Below are 20,100 nucleotides of genomic sequence, written 5' to 3' on the forward strand. Positions count from 1 at the left end.
CAAGTCTATCTTGGAAGAACTACAGCCAGAATGCTCCTTGGAAGGGAAGATGGGGAGGCTTCATCTCACATACTTTGGACATGTTATCATCCTGGAGAATGATATTAATTTAGCTGGTGTCAGAATGGTGGGTTTTGGTGCAATGGCCCAGACTCACTGGAATATGTGGTTTGGAAAAAAAGGGGATAAATGGGAGAATGAGAAACCTTTGGTTTCTAGATGAGATAAAAAACACCAGTGGCCTTGCGGGATGAAGTTCCCAGGCTCAAAGATGAAGGACCATAAACTTGGGGGACATCTACGTCAATTGGCACAACATAGTTCATAAAGACCAAGTTCTGCATCCTACTTTGGTGAGTAGCTCCTGGGATCTTAAAAACTTGTGAGATACAATTATTGGTCTCTTTCCATCTGGAGCAAGGGAGAGTGAAGAAAATCAAAGACTCAAGGGAGCAACTACTCCAAAAGACTAATGGTCCACATGAACCACAGCCTACATGACTGATACCAGAAGGACTAGACGGTGCCCAGCTACCACTATTGACTGCCCTGACTGGGATCACAACAGAGGGTCCCAGACAGAGTAAGAGAAAAATTGTGGAATAAAAAATCACATTCACAAAAAAGACCAGACTTACTGGTCCGACAGAGACTGGAGGAACTGCTGAGACTATGTATGGCCTTTTTTAGGCTGGGTTGTCTAAAGAAGCAAAACCAGTAAAGCATATAAATATATAGTATTTATATTGATATAAATATTGTATATTTATATCAAGGAAATGGTGCAGGCCAGTTGTAGAGGCTGGAATGTCCCAAGTCTGTGGGTCAGTATAGAAGCTTCTCCTGATTTGCATAGCCACAGGGGCTGGCAAATCCAAGATCAGCAGGTCAGAGAGCAGGGCTTTTGCTCACAGGCTGCGAAGATTGATGAATCCTAAGATTGGCAGGTAAGACCACAGGTAAGCTGCTAGCTCAAGTCCTAAGAACCAGAGGTCAGAAAAACAGGAGATAGCTGCAGGATCCAGCATGAGCAAAAAGCCCCCAGGCCTTGCCAAAATGTCTGCTTATATTTGATGCAGGTCACATGCCCAAGGAAACTTCCTTTCAACTAACTGATTGGCTACTCACAGCAGGTCCCATCGTGGCGGTGATCACATATCGAAGCTCGACAGGAAAGTGATCACAACATTATACGACTTCCAAAACACCGAGAATCATGGCTCAGCCAAGTTGGCACACAATCTTAACAATTATAGGCCCTAAGACACCCTTCTGAACTGAAACTGAAGCCATTCCTGGAAACCACCTTTCAGCTAAACCATAGACAAGCCCATAAATAAACAATAACACCCAAGAGGAATGTGCTCCTTACGGCAATCAAAGGGGAGAAGATCAAAAGGGCAACATATGCCCAAAAGCAAAGATGAGAAGGCAGGAAGGGGCAGAAAGTCAGGATGAAAGGATAAAAACAAAAACCCTCTTGAAGTAGCTATTATACTGTAATTGGTTACCCAAGGCAAAAGCTATTCATGGAATTAGGAGTTGGTGGATCTAACTCCCAAGGAATTGGCTAGTTGGATCCATATGGAAATACAGAGTGATAAGGAAAGAGCAGACATACAATTCCTTGGTTTCTGCTGTCAGTAGTAGCTGCAATGGTAGGGAAAAAGAATGTAGGGGCAGACCGTAGCACTGAACCATGCCCAGATCTGGTCAGGTTGTAGCTAAGACTGCTAGTCTCAAAAAACTGACCTAAAAAAAAATCCAAACCCACTGCCGCCGAGTAGATTCCGACTCATAGCGACCCTATAGGACAGAGCTGACCTAGAAACGAAAAATTATGCCAGAACAACATGAAGTACCCCTATGACTGCTGGTCACCAAGAAAGTAGTCTGAGAGGGGAATGCGCAAAATCAACAAACTATTGAAACCAGGGGCTATAGAGGAAAGAAGATGTTTCAATTTGTAGATCACTATCATTAGCTTCCTGAGGAACCATTACTAAAATGAATTGTGAGAGCAACTAATTTAGAGGCAGTGTCTTTAGTTTTGTGAATGCTGCAGAATGGAGGAGTATGTTTGGGTTGATGCAAGACGCACAACTCACTATGGAACAGTCATGAATGATAATACATGACCCAGTTACATGGCAGGTTAACCTGGAGGGACAGCCAGCTTAGTGGACTGGATAATACTTCCAGTGAGATTTGTTTACTCTGAGAAGGTGTCTTGGTCATCTAGGGCTGCTATAACAGAAATACCACAAGTGAAGGGCTTTCACAAAGAGAATTTTATTCTCTCACAGTCCAGTAGGTTAGAAGTCCGAATTTGGGGCACTGGCTCCAGGGGAAGGCTTTCTCTCTCTGTCAGCTCTGGAGGAAGGTCCTTGTCATCAGTCTTCCCTTGGTCTGAGAGCATCTCAGCACAGGAAGCTCAGGTCCAAAAGACATACTCTGCTCCTGGCACTGCTTTCTTGGTGGTACGAGGTCCCAATGTCTCTCTGCTCGCTTCTCTCTTTTATATGTTAAAAGAGATTGGCTTAAGACACTCTCTAATCTTGTAGGGCTCATCAACATAACCTGCTACTAATCCATCTCACTAACATCATAGTGATAGGATTTACAACACATAGGGAAAAATCACATCAGATGACAAAATGGTACACAATCACACAATACTGGGAATCATGACCTAGCCAAGTTGACAGATATTTTGGGGGGACACAATTCAATCCATGACAGAAGGGAAACTACCCCTCTCCCCTCTAAATACACAATGGAACACTCCAGAGGAAACAGCTGGGAGAGCTTTATGATGATCAGGATATTCATTCAATGACTATGCCCTTTACACAGATATGGTAATCAAGGGAGCCCTTGCTACTTGGGCACATCATGTAACCTTGCTACTGCAAAACAAAGCAACATTTGAGAAGCCTTGTTGGATCTGTTGACACAGCTTCCCCACATGGGTCTTAGAGATGCTAAAAACATAAGATTGATTCATAGAAGAATGGGAAGAGGCAATGGGGAAAGACTTACCCCAGCACGACAGATATTTTTAGATGGTTACTAAGAAATGGGATGAATATACTGGACATTGATAGAGTTGAGACAAAGGTTCTAACATAGCTCTACGGAAGGTTGGCTGGACTGATGGAAACTCCTGCTGGTCCCCAAACATTAAAGAGGGCCTAAACAAATCTGTTCTGTTTGCCCAAGTCAGGAAGAATTTAATGATGGGAAGTCCCATCTGGGACCATTTGAAGCAGAGGCTCAGCTAGTAGATAAGGTTGATGAGGGAGCCAGGGTCTTCTAGTTCAGCCTCCAGCAGGGGACCCAAGTTCCATATGCACATGTGTGGGTAAAATGGCCCAGGGGTGGGGAAGAGAAATTCTTGGGGTTCCTGGACACAGGAGCCCAATGTACTGTAATCCCAAAACCTGTTAATAAAATCTTGAAGGGGCCTAAGGTTAGACAGGGGGGATATGGGGATGTAACGGTTGATGGCACTAAGTGAAAGTTTGGGTAAGAATTGGAAGATTAAACAGATCTTATATGAAGTAGTTGCATCTCCCTTAGCTGAATATATTATTGGTATGGATATTATGTCTAGTTGCGCAATACTCCCTCTACCTGATGTTGTAAAACTGAAGATGTGTAAGTCTGCCCTTAGGCCAGTATTGATTGGAGATGCTAAATGGGAACCATTAAAATTGCCTGAACCCACTCAGGTTATTAATTTGAAACAATACAAGATACCTGGTGGATGAAAAGAGATTATTGCTTTGATTAAAGACACGGTAAAAGCTGGAGTGTTAGTGCCAACAAATTCTCTGTATCACAGCCCTGTATGGCCCATGAAAAAGGCAGATGACTCATGGAGGCTGACAGTAGACTATCGAGGCCTAAACAAAGTAGTGCCATCTCTGGCTTTAGCTGTTCCAGAGATGGTATCAATGGTGCAGAAAATACAGCAAGCTAAAGGAGACTGGTACACAGTGATTGATCTTGCAAATGTCTCTTTCTCAATCCCAATCTCAGAAAAAAGCCAGACGTAGTTTGCTTTCATGTGGGAAGGACTCCAAATTACTTCCACTGTATTGCTACAGGGTTACTTGTATTCACCGTTTTACTGTCATAACTTGGTTGGAAGAGACTTTGACTTGGTGCAGATCTCAAGTGTAATGATATATTACACTGATGATATTATGTTAATATCAACACTGAAGAACAGGCTAGGGCTGACTTGAATATAGTGGTGGCCCACAGGACCAACAGAGACTGGTTAATAAATCCACCAAAAATCCATGGCCCTGCTCAAATGGTGGAATTCTTGGGGATAACTTGGGCAGGAGTCACCTGTGACATTCTGCAGGTAACCAAGAATAAGTTGCTGTTGCTACCTACTCTTAAGACTAAGCAGAAGGCCCAATGTTTGGTTGGTCTGTTTGGGTTTTGGAGTCACATATTCCACATATGGGAATATCGCTAGCTCCCATCCATAAAACCACTCGGAAGAAAACTGCATTCAAATGGGGCCAAAGCAATGGCAGGCTAAGTCCGAATTACAGAAAGCGGTCTCACTTTCCATGCGTTTAGGCCCTTATGGTCCACATTCAGACAGGATTTTGGAGGTGTCTGCTACACATGCTTATGCAGATCAGAGCTTATGGCGAAAACCTGAAACACTGCCCTATGGCAACCACTGGGATTCTGGACTAGAAAGTGTCCAGATACTGCAGCACGATACATGCCATTTGAAAGGCAATTTCTCACCTGCTATCGGGCATTGAGACTGCCTCAAAGACAGAAGGACATAAAATCATCTTGAGACATGAAATACCCATAATATCTTATGTGATGTCAGAGAAACACTCTAATAAGGAAGGTGGTGCCCAAAATAGCTCCATAGTAAAATGAAAATGGTTCATACAAGAACAAGCTACAGGGAGAATGCAGGGAGGCACCCACCATGTCCACAAGTAGGTAGCCTCTTTTCCCATAGGTCCTACCCTGGAACCACCTGGGAAGCTGTGAGAGCCCACTGCCACATGGACAGTGCCCTGTGAACAACTTTCTGCTGGCCAGCAGAAGGCTGCTTGGTTTATGGATGGCAGTTCCAGGGTACATGAGCAACACTGGATGTGGAAAGCTACTACATTAAGACCAGCAGGTGGAAAGACCCTGATTGAAGACAGTAAGAACAGGTCAGCTGAGCTGCATGCTGCCTTCCTAGCTGTGATGGAAGAATCGGGCAATAGTGAGAGCCCATATATATGGATTTTTACCAATTCATGGGCAGTGGCCAACAGCCTGGCTATATGGTTAGGCAAATGGGCAATGAAAAATTGGACTATTGAGACACTTGTGTGGGGCATGAACCTACAGAAAACATTCTGGAATTTAGAGGATGCCTTAGAATAGGATGTGTTGATGTCCATCAGAAGAATACCTTCCTGGATCAGAAGGCAATTGGAATGAGCAAACGGACCTGTTAGTATGCTCACTTGAGGTCACCAATTGGGTCCATGAAATGAGCAGACATGGCAGTGCTGCAGCAATGCAGATATGGGTGGAATCTAGACACGTCCCCCTTGCATCCTCTGAGGTACAAAATGCCAGTAAGCAGTGCTCTATTTACCAGCAAGAAAGACAGAGGTTGCAGATGGCTATTGGGCCCATTCCCCAGGGGGAACGGCCTGCACATAGCTGGCAAGTTGATTATATTGGACCAACGACGCTGGTGGCACTGGGTGGCTACAAATGGGTTCTCACAGGCATAGATACTTGCTCTGGACTGGGCTTTGCATATCCTGTGACAGATGCAAATACCAAAAACACCATTAAGAGACTGGAACAAAAGATACTCTGCCAATTTGGGCCACTCAGTTATATTTCATCAGACCAAGGAAAACACAGCCCACAGGCCAAGAACATCGTATTCAATGGACATACCATATTGCATAATACCACCCTCGGTGTAATGGTTTGATAGAGAATTGGAATGCACAATTGAAACATTTGTTATCTAAAACGGGGAGATAAAGGCATGAAGGGCTGGCTCACATGCCTTCATGAGGATGGGCTCACACTCAACATGGGGGTGCAAAGGGAGGGTCATCACTGGACAGATTTCTAAGCTTCTCTGGTAGATTTGGGGAAGAGTGGTGGGGGAGGACGCTGCTGCCACTGTACAGTTCTTCCCCACATCACCTAAAATTGTGTTTTTTCCTGCTGGATGCTGCAATTCCAGGGCCAGGGATGCAGCTCCGGGTGCTAGAAGCAGGGGTGATCCCTAAGCAAGAGACTTTAACTATATCCTTAGACTTATTCCCAAGGGCCTGATGGGATGGATTGTACTTCCCCCCATCTGGCAAATGGGGGTTGACAGTGAATACTGCCATATTGCCTGCTGGTTGAGATAGCCCACTAGTGTTGTACCTATGTAACCCTATACAATATGAATGGGAGTGGACTGAGGGGGATGCACTTGCTAGACTGGTCTTGCTACCAGCAATCTAGAATGACACAGCAGCTGAATCTGATGCCCCTTCCCAAGGTGAAAAAATTTGGGTAAAAATAAATGACAATTGGAAGGAAGGAGAAATGAATAGCTCAAAGGAAAGGAATGAATAAATAGGACATGCAGGGAGGAAAATCCAACATCATGCTGCTACCTAGAGAGAAATTCAGAAGCCAGAGAGGGTGAAGCTGAGATGACTTTTGAAGAGCCTGACCAGATCAGATGAATATCTGCAGCAGACCTGAATGGCTGGTACCTAAGTAACCTCACTCTGAGGACTCTTTGCCCCACTGAAAGATTAATTGTTAATGACTGCTTTGGACTGGTAAAATGATTGAAAGGGAGAAGTTAATCCTTCAGGTATGAAAAAGCCAATGTTTAGAAGAACTAGGGGTTGGCCTAGGTGCAGTGAATTCCTTAATATGGCCCTTCTAGCCATAGTCTTTGTAACTCCCAGCAAATGACTGGGTGAAACTATGCAAATGAGGTGCTTGTGGCCCACCAAGGGGATTGGATAGCTTGCTAATAATGTAAATAAGGTACCTGGCACCATTGTGGGAGTGCAACTGTGCAGAAATGTGTATGGAACCCTAACAAGGGGATTGGTCAGTTTTGCCATCCTGCTGGGCTTAAAAGGAGACATGGAGAGAGAGAGAAAGAGAGGGAGAGAGAGAGGAGATAATAACATGGAAGACAGTGAGAGACAGCAGGAACCAGGAGACCAGCATGACATGGCTGTGGTGGGGCTTGCCAACCCACAAAGCTAAGAGGTGTAATACTTGCCCAAGAAGGCCCCAGCAGGGTCTGGCAGCAGAGGGTGAGAAGGTGCCCTGATTGAGGAACTGTGTCCCGAGTTGTACTGTTACTTCCTTAATAAACCACTTAACTGTAAGTACGGTTCATGAGTTCTGATAAAGAGGGAGTTGTACAGCAGTTTGGAAAAGTTGGACATTTGGGACATCTGTAACCTCTACCTCATAGAAACTAGCTTTGTGCTGATCCTTATAAAAGAAATTATTCATTTATGTACACAGGGTTGCTGAGTCGGAACTGACTCGATGGCACCTAACAACATTGGTCCTATCTCCCTCCTAGAGACTAAGCTCGGTAAAGCAGGGCCTGGGCCTGAGCTGTGCCCTGCAGCTCCTCACACATCTTACCGATACACAGAGAAGGTCTGGAAGTGTGTGTGGCCAGATCCCCTTTGGGAGGCTGCTTTCCCGACCCCCTCATGCCTAGCTAGGGCCTATCTCAGTCCTGTACCACATTCCCCATCACAAAAGCCGGATACCCAAAGCACTGGCCAGTAACATAAATGGGAGATGGATGAGAGGGCTTACTGCGTGTTTACTGTAAACCTTAACCAAAATTCTTGAAACGTGTTCTTTCTCCCAAGTCTCCCCTCTTTCAGGCCCTGCTGTCTGGGATTCTTCTCTCTTCTCCTCTTCTGCATGGCCTCTCAAGACCCCTGGATTATCCTGAGCAACTGAACTCTTCCCCTCAGCTCACACTGGCCAGCGCTGGGACCACCCTTTGTTCCTTAAGCCTGCTGCTGTTTATCCTGCGGCCATTCCGGTGTACCCATGCATGTGTCTAACATTTATTAAACATCTCTACCAGTCTTTCTTAAAGTATGGTTCAGAGACAGTTGTGTCAGAATCACCTGGGATGCCTTAGTACGCAGTTCCTGAGCCCCACATCTACTGACTCAGACTCTGGGGGCAGGACAGCACCCACCAGTGCTTGAGAGCCAGTGGCATACATGGTGCCAGGCATGGTCTGCATGCTTCCCTTTCAACAACGCTCAGCAGCCTTCAGCGGGTCCAGGAAAAAGCTCAGATCTTCAGGCGTTTGGGCCTGCATCCATCCTGTAAGAGCTGACCTTGACCCACCAGGGGTCCTAGTCCAGCCGGCCACGTCTCCCCAGTTGGTCCCCACAGCTCTGTGTTCTCTCCTTTTCACCTGTGCTCATCCCTGGCCTTTCAGTAGGCCCCTCATCCTCCTCCCACTATTCAGAATTGGGCTGTCTCCTGGTCACCTCAAATCCCACCAGCACTGCTTGGAGCCCCTGGGCCGGCACTGTCCCTGAATCACACACTTCTTCATTGCTTGTTTCATGATAAAAGTGATCATTATTTCCTGAGTGTACGTATTGTTACTCCAAAGAGATGGCAAGTGTCTATGAACAACCGGGCTATCGCTCTTTTAGTATTCCTCGGAGCAGCTACCAAAACTGTGCCTGACAGTTCTGGGGCTGAGGGAGCGGAGGGAGGGTGCGGGAGGAGGCTAGTAGCGGGGACGCGCCCCTGATAAGCTCTGTCCCCACTGGATGTGTCTGTCCCCACAGGGTTCCTGGATGGGATTCTGTGGAGCAGATATGGTTTGGGCCAAGGGAAGGAGACAGGCCCACTCTCTGAGAAAAAAGATGGCAGTCCAAGGGAGCAAGAGGAAATCCTGACTCATTTTCCTCGCGGGTTTTTTTAATCCAGTCTTTGGTACTTAAAAACTAGACAGGCTGTAAAAGCAACAGATCTAATGTGAGGACGGCCTCACTGACAGATGATGGTGCACAAAGGACGCACGGCTTCTCCTCCCCGCCACAGCTTCAAACAGATCCTGAGGTAACGGACAGAGAGGTGAGCAGGAACCTGGGAGCCAGGGCCACACCACAGAAGGTCTGTCTCTCCGGTGTACTCTCCTGCCCTCTAGCCTCAGACCTCACTACTTTAGTAACTAGAAAACCATTTATTGTTGGTGTTTTATAAAGGACAGTGAAGGCTACTGGCAGCTCAGTGGTAAGTTCCTAAAAGAGAACTCTATCGTTTCCTCTCCATGTCAGACTTGAAGGCAGTGCATATATTTTCACTTCTCTTCCATGCCGACGTTCTCCGAACACTGTTTTCAGACCTCGGTTTCAAAGACCTCCCCAGTACTGCTCCCCACCCCCAATTCTTCACCATGGCTCTGCAGTTAAGCAGATGGAGGTTGCCTTTTCATTTTGTAACTTCAATTCTCCCACTTAGGAATAGAGGGGCCCCTACTCTACCAACTTAGAACGTCTACCCTTCCTGGAACTCTCTGAATAAATGAACACTGTAAAGGAATGGAAAATGTTACGAACAACAAGAAGCAAAGGACGCACGTGGGCTGTGGAGGAGAAACATGAAACATCAGGTCTCAGAGACAGACGTTAAGGTCTCGGGTCTTGTTCAGGTGCGCGGTATATTTTTGGAAAGCAGCATCTGAGGTACTCAGGAACCACAAGAGCTACCAGCTGATCTCTAGAGTGAAATATAGTTGTGATCCTAGGGTCTGATAAATTTCCTTCTCCCGTCATGCGTCCAGGTTCTTGTTCCAGAAAAGGAGAAAAGAAAGCATTGCCATGCTAAAGACTGTAGGAATATTTTAATTCATATGTTTTAATTATATTATGTAATAATAATATCAGAGTCTATTTTACAAGTTAAATGCAGAGAATGTATGAAATAGAAATGGGGAAAAAACTAAACATGGGTCAGGAACATGAATTTTTCCAAAACCAGGGGCCAAAGGAAGGTGTGTAGCCAGCCCGCAGGGTCCAAGGAGGAGGCAGGGGCAGGTACAGGATTGGCTCATGGTATGTGTTTGCTCCTCTGTGTTTGCACCGGGAAGGGGTCAAGGCACCCCTCCCTGACCTGGTCTGGGGTTGGATGTTTAGTCTGGTCGGTGGAAGATGGCTGTTTGGGACAAAAAAAGCCATCTGGTTACCTACACAGAGCTGGTCCCCTGGTGGCCACAGGTAGTTTTTGCCGTTGAGGGAATCGGGGGTGGAACTGTCAAAAATCGAATGTGTGGAGGAAAAAGTAAACGGTTTCCTCCTCCCCCCAAAAACCCAAACTCTTGAAATGCACACACATTCTTCTCTCAAATGTAGAAAAGTCTCACTCTGGATGTGCTCACAAGAAGATCATCGTCAAAAAATTTTGTTTCTATGATAACATTCCCACTGTAAGAAGAGAAACAGAGGGCAAAAGAAAGAGGGTGTGTCAGGCAACGAGACTGCATTTCCACAAGTGGTTTCTATCTGGGTTTGCTGGGCCCATGGGCATGCACCCCACCTAGATCCGTGGCTTGCGGACATTGAAATCTGACTCCACATGGGGTTAGACATCCTATTTAATCGGATCACGTGACTAGGCTTGACCTCCTCCCGTTCAGGAATCAGAAGAGAGAGCATGTCTTCGTTCCTGGGTACACTCTAAAGCCCTTAGTAGAGTGCTCTGCACACAGGGCGCTTAATAAACACGACTGACTTTCTGATATCCCACTGGAGGCCATACCTGCTAGACTACACACAGAACCTGCAGACATGGGGGCGGGGTGGTATTCCCCCATCACACCTCCCATACCTACCATAGTGGCCAGCTGTGGTCTGGCCTGCCTGTCCGGCATTTGTTCTCCTTTCTTTGGGTAACAGCACCTGGCTCTTCACTTGGGGAGCCATCCTCCCCCAGTCCCTGGGTCAATCAAGTGGCACAGGATGTAATGTGGGCCAAAACTCTCCCCTAAGGAGGATCCTTCCTGCGGCAGCTCCTTGAAGAAACCATCCTGGGATTCCCACCACCTGCATCTCCCGAGCTACCCCTGGTCTCACCCTCGTGCCTTCAACTCTGTTTTGTTCACGTTAGCCAGAGTCTGTCTCTATAGCTTGTAACCAAAAAGCTCTAAACGATACACCTATACTCTGCAGGCTAATGCAGGCAGAGAGAGGGCAAATAGGATCTTGGTGGGTAGGTACCTTGGTGCTCTCATCTGTAAAATGGGAAAGACTGTGAACTCAGTTGAGGCAACTTAAGAATTGTTTTCTGAGGTTCTAAAAAGTGAGACATGGCTTAAATAACCTAAATATGTTATCACAGACTTACTGGTTTTAGTACCTGAGAGAAATCAGGCCTGGCCAGCAGAAGTCAAATGAAGGTTAATAAAATCCTAAAAAACACCCTTCTATACTACACTGGTGGTGTAGTGGCTAAGTGCAACGGCTACTAATCAAAAGGTTGGCAGTTTGAATCCACCAGGTGCTCCTTGAAAACTCTGTGGAGCAGTTCTGCTCTCTTATAGGGTTGCTATGAGTCAAAATTGACCCAATGGTAATAGGTTTTTTTAAAAAAAGTTTTTTTATATTACACTGTGGAGCCCTGGTGCACATGGTTAAGAGCTACAGCTGCTAACCACAAGGTCAGCTGTTTGAATCCACCAGCGGCTCCTTGGAAACCCTATGGGGCAGTTATACTCTGTACTCTCGGGTCGCTATGAGTTGGAATCAAGTCAACAGCAGTGGGTTTATGCTACACTGTACTTTTCCAAGGTAATTAATAACCAGCAGATACACTTTTGCTCATAATTAATTATGAAACAAGTAAATCTGGTACTCAAGATCTCACTGGCTGATTGTTGTTGTTAGCTGCCACTGAGCTGGCTCTGACTCACGGCACCTTTGCGTACAGTGGGCCGACATGCGGCCCGGCCCTGCGCCTCCTTCACGGTTGCTGGGCCGACACGCGGCCCGGCCCTGCGCCTCCTTCACGGTTGCCGGTATGTTGAGTCTACTGTAGTGGCTGGCTATCGTGTCCATCCATCTCACTGAGGGTTCTCCTTGTTAGAACGGAAAAATACCCACTGTTGTAATTAAATATCTATTAGATAAAAAGCTACTGAAGACTTAAAAACTAAATAACCTCTATTTATAAATTTAGTGTGGCTTTCACAAAGGATGTGTTTAAAAAGACTATGCAATATTATGTAATTATCCGTGCAAGTAACTCCTTTTTAGGGACTGTTACAAACACATCTGAAAGACTAACGCATTTTTCCAAGAGAAAATGATAGGTGGGAAGTTACTGACGATGTTTTTGGACAAAGGACAAACTAACTGTTGTTTGGGCAGGAAACATAGATATTGAAATGGTAAATTTTTCTCTGAAACTCTGTAACCGAATATCATCCTCCAAAACGCCATCAGGACTTACCAGATTCTGTCAAAGGCAATCACAGTACAGGGGCTCCCCAAGTGCAGCTGGCAGGTGAGGGGCAAATTAGCATGCTTTGGGTACACATATGGCAGATTTTTCCCACATCACCTTGTTTAATAGAGAGAATTACTAATTTTAAGTTTAGAAATGAGAAGATTAAGGCTTCAAGAGCTAAAGTATATTGCCCAAGATGACACCTAGTCAGGGTGAAATAGGGATTTAAAACCTGGTCTAATCTGAGGTTTTTGACTCTTTCCACTCTAGCATACTGATGCTTCCACATGACAAAAGTCAGTACCTTGTAGAGTAGGATTCCCCAGATACTCTTTTACCCCATTCCTCAACCGGGTCCCTGCCTGCTGAGCTGGCCGAGAGGCCCACCTGCCTGATTTTTAGACATGCTCCACAATTTCCTGAGACCTGCTCACTCACGTTAAGACGCTCGCTGGCATCATCTGGGACTCGGGTGCTGCCTCTATCAAGGACTGCCAGGTATTTGTGGAGTTAGGGATCACAAAGCCAAACTCGAAGAACCATTCTGAAGGAAGAAGGAAAAGCTGGAGTGAGCAGGAACCCCAGTATAAAGCAGAAGGGCTCTTTGTGCCCCTCCCTAGAGTGAGCCTCTTCTTACCCAGGTGAGAGCCACCCAAGGAAGCTGTCAGAAACCTCCCAGACCAGAGACATAAACATGGGCACAGATGCCCCCTTCAGGCTGTCCTCTGAACCACACCAGAGCCTCGGTTCTTGTGCTTTGGGGTTTGACCGACTGGGACCAGGGAGCTGGATACAGGGTAAGCAAATTTTCTTAAAAGTAGGCTGGGTGTAAATTATAAACAGCAGTACAGAATAGGTCTTTTTCACTTGGAATTTTAGCTCTAAAATACAGCTGTGCACTCTCAGACTTCATGGACTTGCCAGTCAGATCTGTACAATACTGTATGTAGAGCACTGTACTAGGCCCTGATCATAGCCGCGTCCTCCACAGCCACATAAGCCGATGACAACGCCCAGGTCACGGGCATCAGAAATCCTTTGTGGAGGGCCTCACAGCATCTTGTGTTGCCAGCTTTGTTTGTTTTCATTGGGGGGTAGGAATGTTATTACAATCCAAGTTGTGAAATGAATGGTATCAAAGCACTGCTTTGGTTCACTGGGTCCTGCCTTTGTCCCCGCCAAACTAAGCCCTGACTTTAGGGATATTAGCGGCAGAATACCTTCTAGGCATTGCCCTTTGAAGTAAACTTTTTGTTCCAGGCGGAACTTTTCCATTTGCTCTGCTGAAGAGAAGTTCAACTCTCGAGAGACTGCCTTGCACTTGAGGATTTTCTTGGGAACACGGGCTGTAAGAGAAAAGTAAACACTGAAGCCATTCTCAATGAAAACCATACAACCAAGGTGCTTAATGTTTCTGGGGGCCTCTTGCCAGCTGTTTACAGAACACGTCACATGTGTTAAATTCCCATCGAAATCAGATAATATTTTGGTAACTGTCCTTTCCTTTTTAGTTGAAGGCAGAAGTTCCCAATTGGTCAGCTATGTTTGACTGAAAGATCCTCAAGGAACACCAGGTTTAGGGCACCTAAGGGCCTCACTTTGCCTCTCTCATCAGGAAGGTGCTGAATTGGTACCCTCTCTCTGCTCTATTCTGCTGGTTTTAACCCCTTACTTTTCTTTTTCCTTCAGGGAGATAAATGTTCAAACTTTCTTTTGGAAAAAAAAAGGTGACATCTTAGTCTGTATCTTTGGGTATGGACTAATGCTAAAATTTCAGCACAAAGTGAGTTTTGGGAAGTGGAAGAAAGAAACATAAGGAAGGAAGTAGAAATATCAAGCAGCTCAGTGAACCTTGGTGCTGTGCCTTCAGGGTCTCACCCACTATCAGGTCTGCACTAATGATGCCCAAGCACTGCTCCCGCACTGGTCACGCCCCTGTGCAGACAAAGGATTGCAAAGTACCTTCATGCTCCACTCCAGGGACAGACAGGTCTTCTGTTCCTTGCCAGAGTATCTTCCCTGTCTCAGCATCCCGAAGGTTCATCCAATTTCTGATCAAATATGGTTGAAGAAAAATAAGGTACTGAAAGTGACCCCTACTTTGTATTCTGGGTGTCTCACATTTGTTCCTATTAACACTTGTTTACTTTTTATCAAGTCTGCCAAACTGTTATGTACTATGAAAGCAGATAAGAATGTGAAGGAGAGCCCAACAGACATCTAAGGAAAGAAACAGAGACCTAGAGAAGATATTTTAATCTACAATGTAAGAACCGAAAGACTGGATATACCTAGAAATTACAAGAAAGGGGTCGGAAACTAACAGTGCAAAATTTTAAATTCCCTGACAGAATCTGATCAACCAAGATAAAAGACCTAAAGGAACAGACAGCAGAGATACCTGAAGGAAACAACCCAGGCAGATCACCCCCCAGGAAAGACCACAGTTCATAAGCTTCATGCCCAGGCACAGACCTTTCAAACAGCTTTTTAGTGCCCTGCTTTTAAATACGAGAAAACAGCCAAGGACCACCAGAAACTCAAGGAAAGCATTTACTAGGAAGACAGACCAAAACAAAGGGAAAAAAGCAACTAGAGAAAAAAAAAAACTTAGAGGAAGATTGTTGTTGTAGTTGCTGTCAAGTCGGCTTCGACTCTGGCAGTCCTGTGTACAACAGAACAAAACACTGCCCATTCCTGCACTGTCGTCGCCATCACTGGTATGGCTGAGTCCATAGTTGTGGCCCCTGTGTATTCTGAGTGCTGTTCAATCTAGAGGGCTCATCTTCCAGCACTTTACTGGGCAATATTCTGTTGTGACCCATAGGGTTTTCAGTGGCTAATATTCAGAAGTAGATAATCAGACCTTTCTTTGTAGTCTGTCCTAGTCTGGGAGCTCCACTGAAACCTGGCCACCATGAATGGCCCTAGTGGTATTTGAAATACTGGTGGCATAGCTTTCAGTGTCATAGCAACACGCAAGCTGCCACAGTACAACCAACTGATAGACAAGTGGTGGAGAGGAAAATACAGATTTTTTAAAAGGAGCATTAAAAAAAAAACAGACATAGCCTTTACAGACAGAATATAACATACAACCGGATTTTGTCTATTTTGTATGATTCTGATCTTCCTCTGGCTTGATGTTACAACTTAGGAGGCTGGTCAACTGATACTCTCTTTAGTCAGAAAATGCCTTCTAACTTTAGTAGTTCTATTTTCTAGTTTCTGTATTGTTCATTGATATAGTGAGTGAGTCAATAATACCAATTAAAAAAGGAACTTACAGAGAACAACAACAACAAAAAAAACCTCTTGAAAAGTATACATTTTGATAGCAGAACTGAACAAGTCAACACAAAGGTTGAGTTGAGGAACACTCAGAAAAGGAAAAAGACAACAAGGATAGAAAATAAGAGAGGAAAGGTATAAAAACCGGATGACAGTTTAAGAGGTCTAACATCTAACTATTAGGAGTTCTAGAAAGAACAGAGAACACCATTAATGAATTAATTCAAGAAAAATTTCCAGATTGAAAAGGTCCAGCAAGTGCCCAAGTCATAGTAAACTTGCAGAACACTGAGGATAAAGAGAAGCTTTCAGGAAGGAAAACAGTGAGTCATGTAAATGGTCAAAATCAGGATGGGGAAATAAAATAAGAATGGATCAGACTTTCAACATGAGCCCTGGAGGACTGAAGAAAATAGAGCAGAACCAAACTGAACCATTCCTGAATCAAACTATCTAAAAAACACCAATTTTCTCAAGAAGCAAATGATGATATACTCCATCAAAATGACAAGGAAACTAAGAAGCAAGAGATCTAAACCAAGAGACAGGTGAAGGGAGTCCCCAGAATGATGGTGAAGGAAGATCCCAAGACAACAGCTCGTCAGCAAGCCTGGGGACAGTCCAGGGTCCAGACTAGAGCAGGTCAGAAAGCCCAGGGATATTCACAGAATATCTAATGTGTTTATATTGAAAAGAGATTCATATAACTAGGGGAAAGTCTGGAGTCAAATTAGTGAGAAGTGCCCATGGATTGACAGAGTGGCTGCAACAATGGGCTCAAGCGTTAACAGCGATTGTGAGGATGACACAGGACCGGGCGGTGCTTCATTCTGTAGTACACAGGGTCGCTATGAGTTGGAACCAATTCGACGGCACCTAACAACAACAGAAAACCTAAGCAAATGAATTGAAAAAAAAAATTAACAGGGAAAATCAAAAGGGTACTGAAAGGAAAAAGTAGTCACCGTATACTATACAGCTTCATTAAAAACGGTGTTGACGCAGTCAAATTAATAGCTATGGATCCAAAACCATTATCCTGGGAGGATGGGGGGATGAGAAAAGTGTGTATGTGTGATCATGCATGAAATGCTGAGAAAGAACAAAACGGTCATTTTTCCATAGTGGGAAGTCAATAAATAACGTTGAAAACTGAAACATTAAGACATAGTCTCTGGTGGGAACGTAAAATGGTACAACCACTATGGAAAATGATGTGGTACTTCCTCAAAAAGCTAGAAATAGAAATACCACAAGATTCAGCAATCCCACTCCTAGGTATATATCCTAGAGAATTAAGAGCTGTGACACGAATAGACATATGCACACTGTTTCAGTCATTTAGTGGTGCTACAACAGAAATACCACAAGTGGATGGCTTTAACAAAGAGAAATTTATTCTCTCACAGTTTAGGCGGCTAGAAATCCAAATTCAGGGTGCCAGCTCCAGGGGAAGGCTTTCCCTCTATGTTGGCTCTGGGGGAAGGTCCTTGTCATCAATCTCTCCCTGGTCTAGGAGCTTTTCAGTGCAGGAGCCCCGGGTCCAAAGGACGTGCGCTCCTGGCTCTGCTTTCTTGGTGGTATGAGGTCCCCATGTCTCTCTGCTGGCTTCTCTCTTTTATATTTCAAAAGAGATTGACTTAAAACACAACCTCATTTTGTAGATTGAGTCCTGCCTCATTAATGTAACTGCCGCTAAACTCACCTTATTAACATCATAGAGGTAGGATTAACAACCCAGAAGAAAATCACATCAGATGACAAAGTGGTGGACAATCATACAATAATCATGGACTAGTCAAGTTAACACACATTTTTAGGGGACACAATTCAATCTATAACACACCCATGTTCACTGCAGCATTATTTACAATAGCAAAAAGATGGAAACAGCCTAAGTGCCCATCAACAGACGAATGGATAAACAAACTATGGTACATACATACAAGGAATACTACGCAACATTAAAGAATAACGAATCCAAGAAACATCTCACAACATGGATGAACCTGGAAGACATTATGCTGAGTGAAATAAGTCAAACACAAAAGGACAAATATTTTATGAGACCACTATTGTAAAAAGTCAAGAAAAGGTTTTCACACAGACAGAAACACTCTTTGATGGTTACCAGGGATGGGGGAGTAGGGAAAACCATTAACTAGATAGTAGATACGTACTAACTTTGGTGAAGGGAGAGATAACACACAATATGGAGGAAGTCAGCACAACATAATCAAGGTAAGGGAAGACACTGAAAGGTTTGCAAGGGTAAAAGGCAATGGTAAATACTAATACATATAGAATCCTGCAACAACAGTAATAACAAACAATAATGTACGAGTGGATACATAGGTAGATACGTAAACTGAACACGGGTGGGAGGGTGTACGGAAGTACTCCCATGTATATACATAAGTGTGCACGCTGTAAACGTACCCATGTACGCAATAGTGCACACAGGAAACAGAGACATGCAAACTTCTTAGCCGTAACCATACACATCCAGGGACTGAGATATGGGGCTTGAGGGCTAAGGACTATAGTCTTGGGGGACATCTAGGTCAACTGGAATATCATAATCCATACGGACAATGTTCTGCATCCTACCTTGGTGAGTAGCAACTGGGGTCCTAAAAGCTTTCGAGTGGTCATCTAAGATACAACAATTGGTCTCTTACTGTCCAGAGCAAAGAAGAGAGAAGAAAACCAAAGACTCAAGGAAATGATCGGCCCAGAAGACTAATGGCTCACATGAACTACAGCCTCCACTAACCTGAGACCAGAACCAGATGGTGCCTGGCTACAACTACCTACTGCTTTGACCAGGACCACAATAGTAGGTAAAGGACAGAGTAGGGGAGAAATACAGTACAAAATTCAAACTCATAAATAAGACCAGACCTACTGGTCTGATAGACACTGGTGGAACCCCCAAGACCACGGCCCTTAGACACCCTTCAAACTTGGAACTGAAATCGCTCCCAGAGATCATATCATAGCCATGCAAAAGGTAGGTCTATAAAATGAACAATAACACCAGTGAGGAATGTATATCTCAGAACAATCAACTATAGGAGACCTAAAGGGCATATCTGCCCAAAAGTAAACTTCAGAAGGACGTAGGGGTAGGAAGCTGGGCAAATGGATGTGGGGAACCCAGGGAGGAACGGAGGAGAATGCTGACACAGTCAGGGGTTTGCAACCAATGTCGCAAAACAAGCTGTGTATAAATTGTTGAATGGGAAACGAATTTGCTCTATAAATTTTCACCTAAACAATAATAATAATAAAAAGATGTAGCCCCAGTGTGCTATTTAGAAATATCAAGATAAATACTAAAGAAATCAGTTAAAAATAATTGAAAATATTTTTCTCTGGGGAGCCAAAAATAGGGATGAGAAGTCAGGGAGTGCTGCTTTTCATTAGAAACTGGGTAGAACTATGAACTCTTTAAATGAAGTACTTACATAACTTTGATTTTAAAAAAAAAGGACTAAATTAAAAAGATATTTCCAAGTTTTTTTTTAAACAATAAACAAACCATTAAAGGAAAATATTAATAAACTACGCAGAGAGGCTAAGTCTGAGAAAGATGGTTGATATTTGTAAAGAGATTGAGCGTCAGATAAATACAGTCGATATAGTTTACATGCCCTTCTCCTCCCTCCACCCCAGCAACCACACCCTCTTCCTGGCAGCACTCTGGCTCCTCCCCTCATACTACAGCAGTACAAAGAGCAGGGGGTGAGCACACGACCTAGGCTTGGACACCTGGATGCTTTGGTACAGTACCCTGAGGCTCTAGTCACACCAGGACGTGAGGAGCAAGTCAGCAGTTCTTCAGGGTGGGGCAGTAGGGCATGCCAACCTGACCTTCCCTGCTGTGTGGTCATTGCTACAGGTCCCGGTCCTCCAGCTTCCAGTCAGTTCTGAGAGCCCCAGACAGCCTTCCAGTACTTTTCCATTGTTTGGGTAGTTTGCAGTGCAGAACCCTGAGCACTGGTATCACAACTGTAATGGTATTACATCTGGCCCCCTAGAGAGATTCTTTCTAGTTTTTGCTGCTGTATTAGAAAAGTCACAAAGGATAACCAAGGATATCCAGTAGAGTGCCTTGGAACTAACAACACTCTAACTTCCTGTGTCCTCGACCTTCTTGTGCACCATTTGCCTGCATGAACGTACTGTTGCTTTGAGGCTGGTTGTGTGACTGTGCCACGCTCCTCACAGTGTGTGCATATCCTAACATACTGTCCTCATATGCTCATTTCAGCT

The 20,100-nt window shown here is 44.6% G+C and overlaps 1 protein-coding gene across 1 annotated transcript in view; it reads right to left on the reverse strand.

Annotated features, from left to right (window-relative positions):
- Positions 1–725: 725 nt before the first annotated feature.
- PDE6D (phosphodiesterase 6D) overlaps positions 726–20,100 on the reverse strand; it is a 63,354-nt gene continuing 43,979 nt past the window's right edge. The window contains exons 2-5 of the mRNA XM_049888449.1: positions 14,494–14,582; positions 13,752–13,877; positions 12,970–13,075; positions 726–10,511 (exon numbers count right to left, since the gene is read on the reverse strand). Of these exons, the coding sequence (XP_049744406.1) occupies positions 10,430–10,511; positions 12,970–13,075; positions 13,752–13,877; positions 14,494–14,582 (403 nt within the window). The 3' untranslated portion in view covers positions 726–10,429. The remainder of the gene's footprint in view (positions 10,512–12,969; positions 13,076–13,751; positions 13,878–14,493; positions 14,583–20,100) is intronic.

This window comes from Elephas maximus, chromosome 6 (assembly GCF_024166365.1).
Source record: "Elephas maximus indicus isolate mEleMax1 chromosome 6, mEleMax1 primary haplotype, whole genome shotgun sequence".
Taxonomy (NCBI): Eukaryota; Metazoa; Chordata; class Mammalia; order Proboscidea; family Elephantidae; genus Elephas; species Elephas maximus.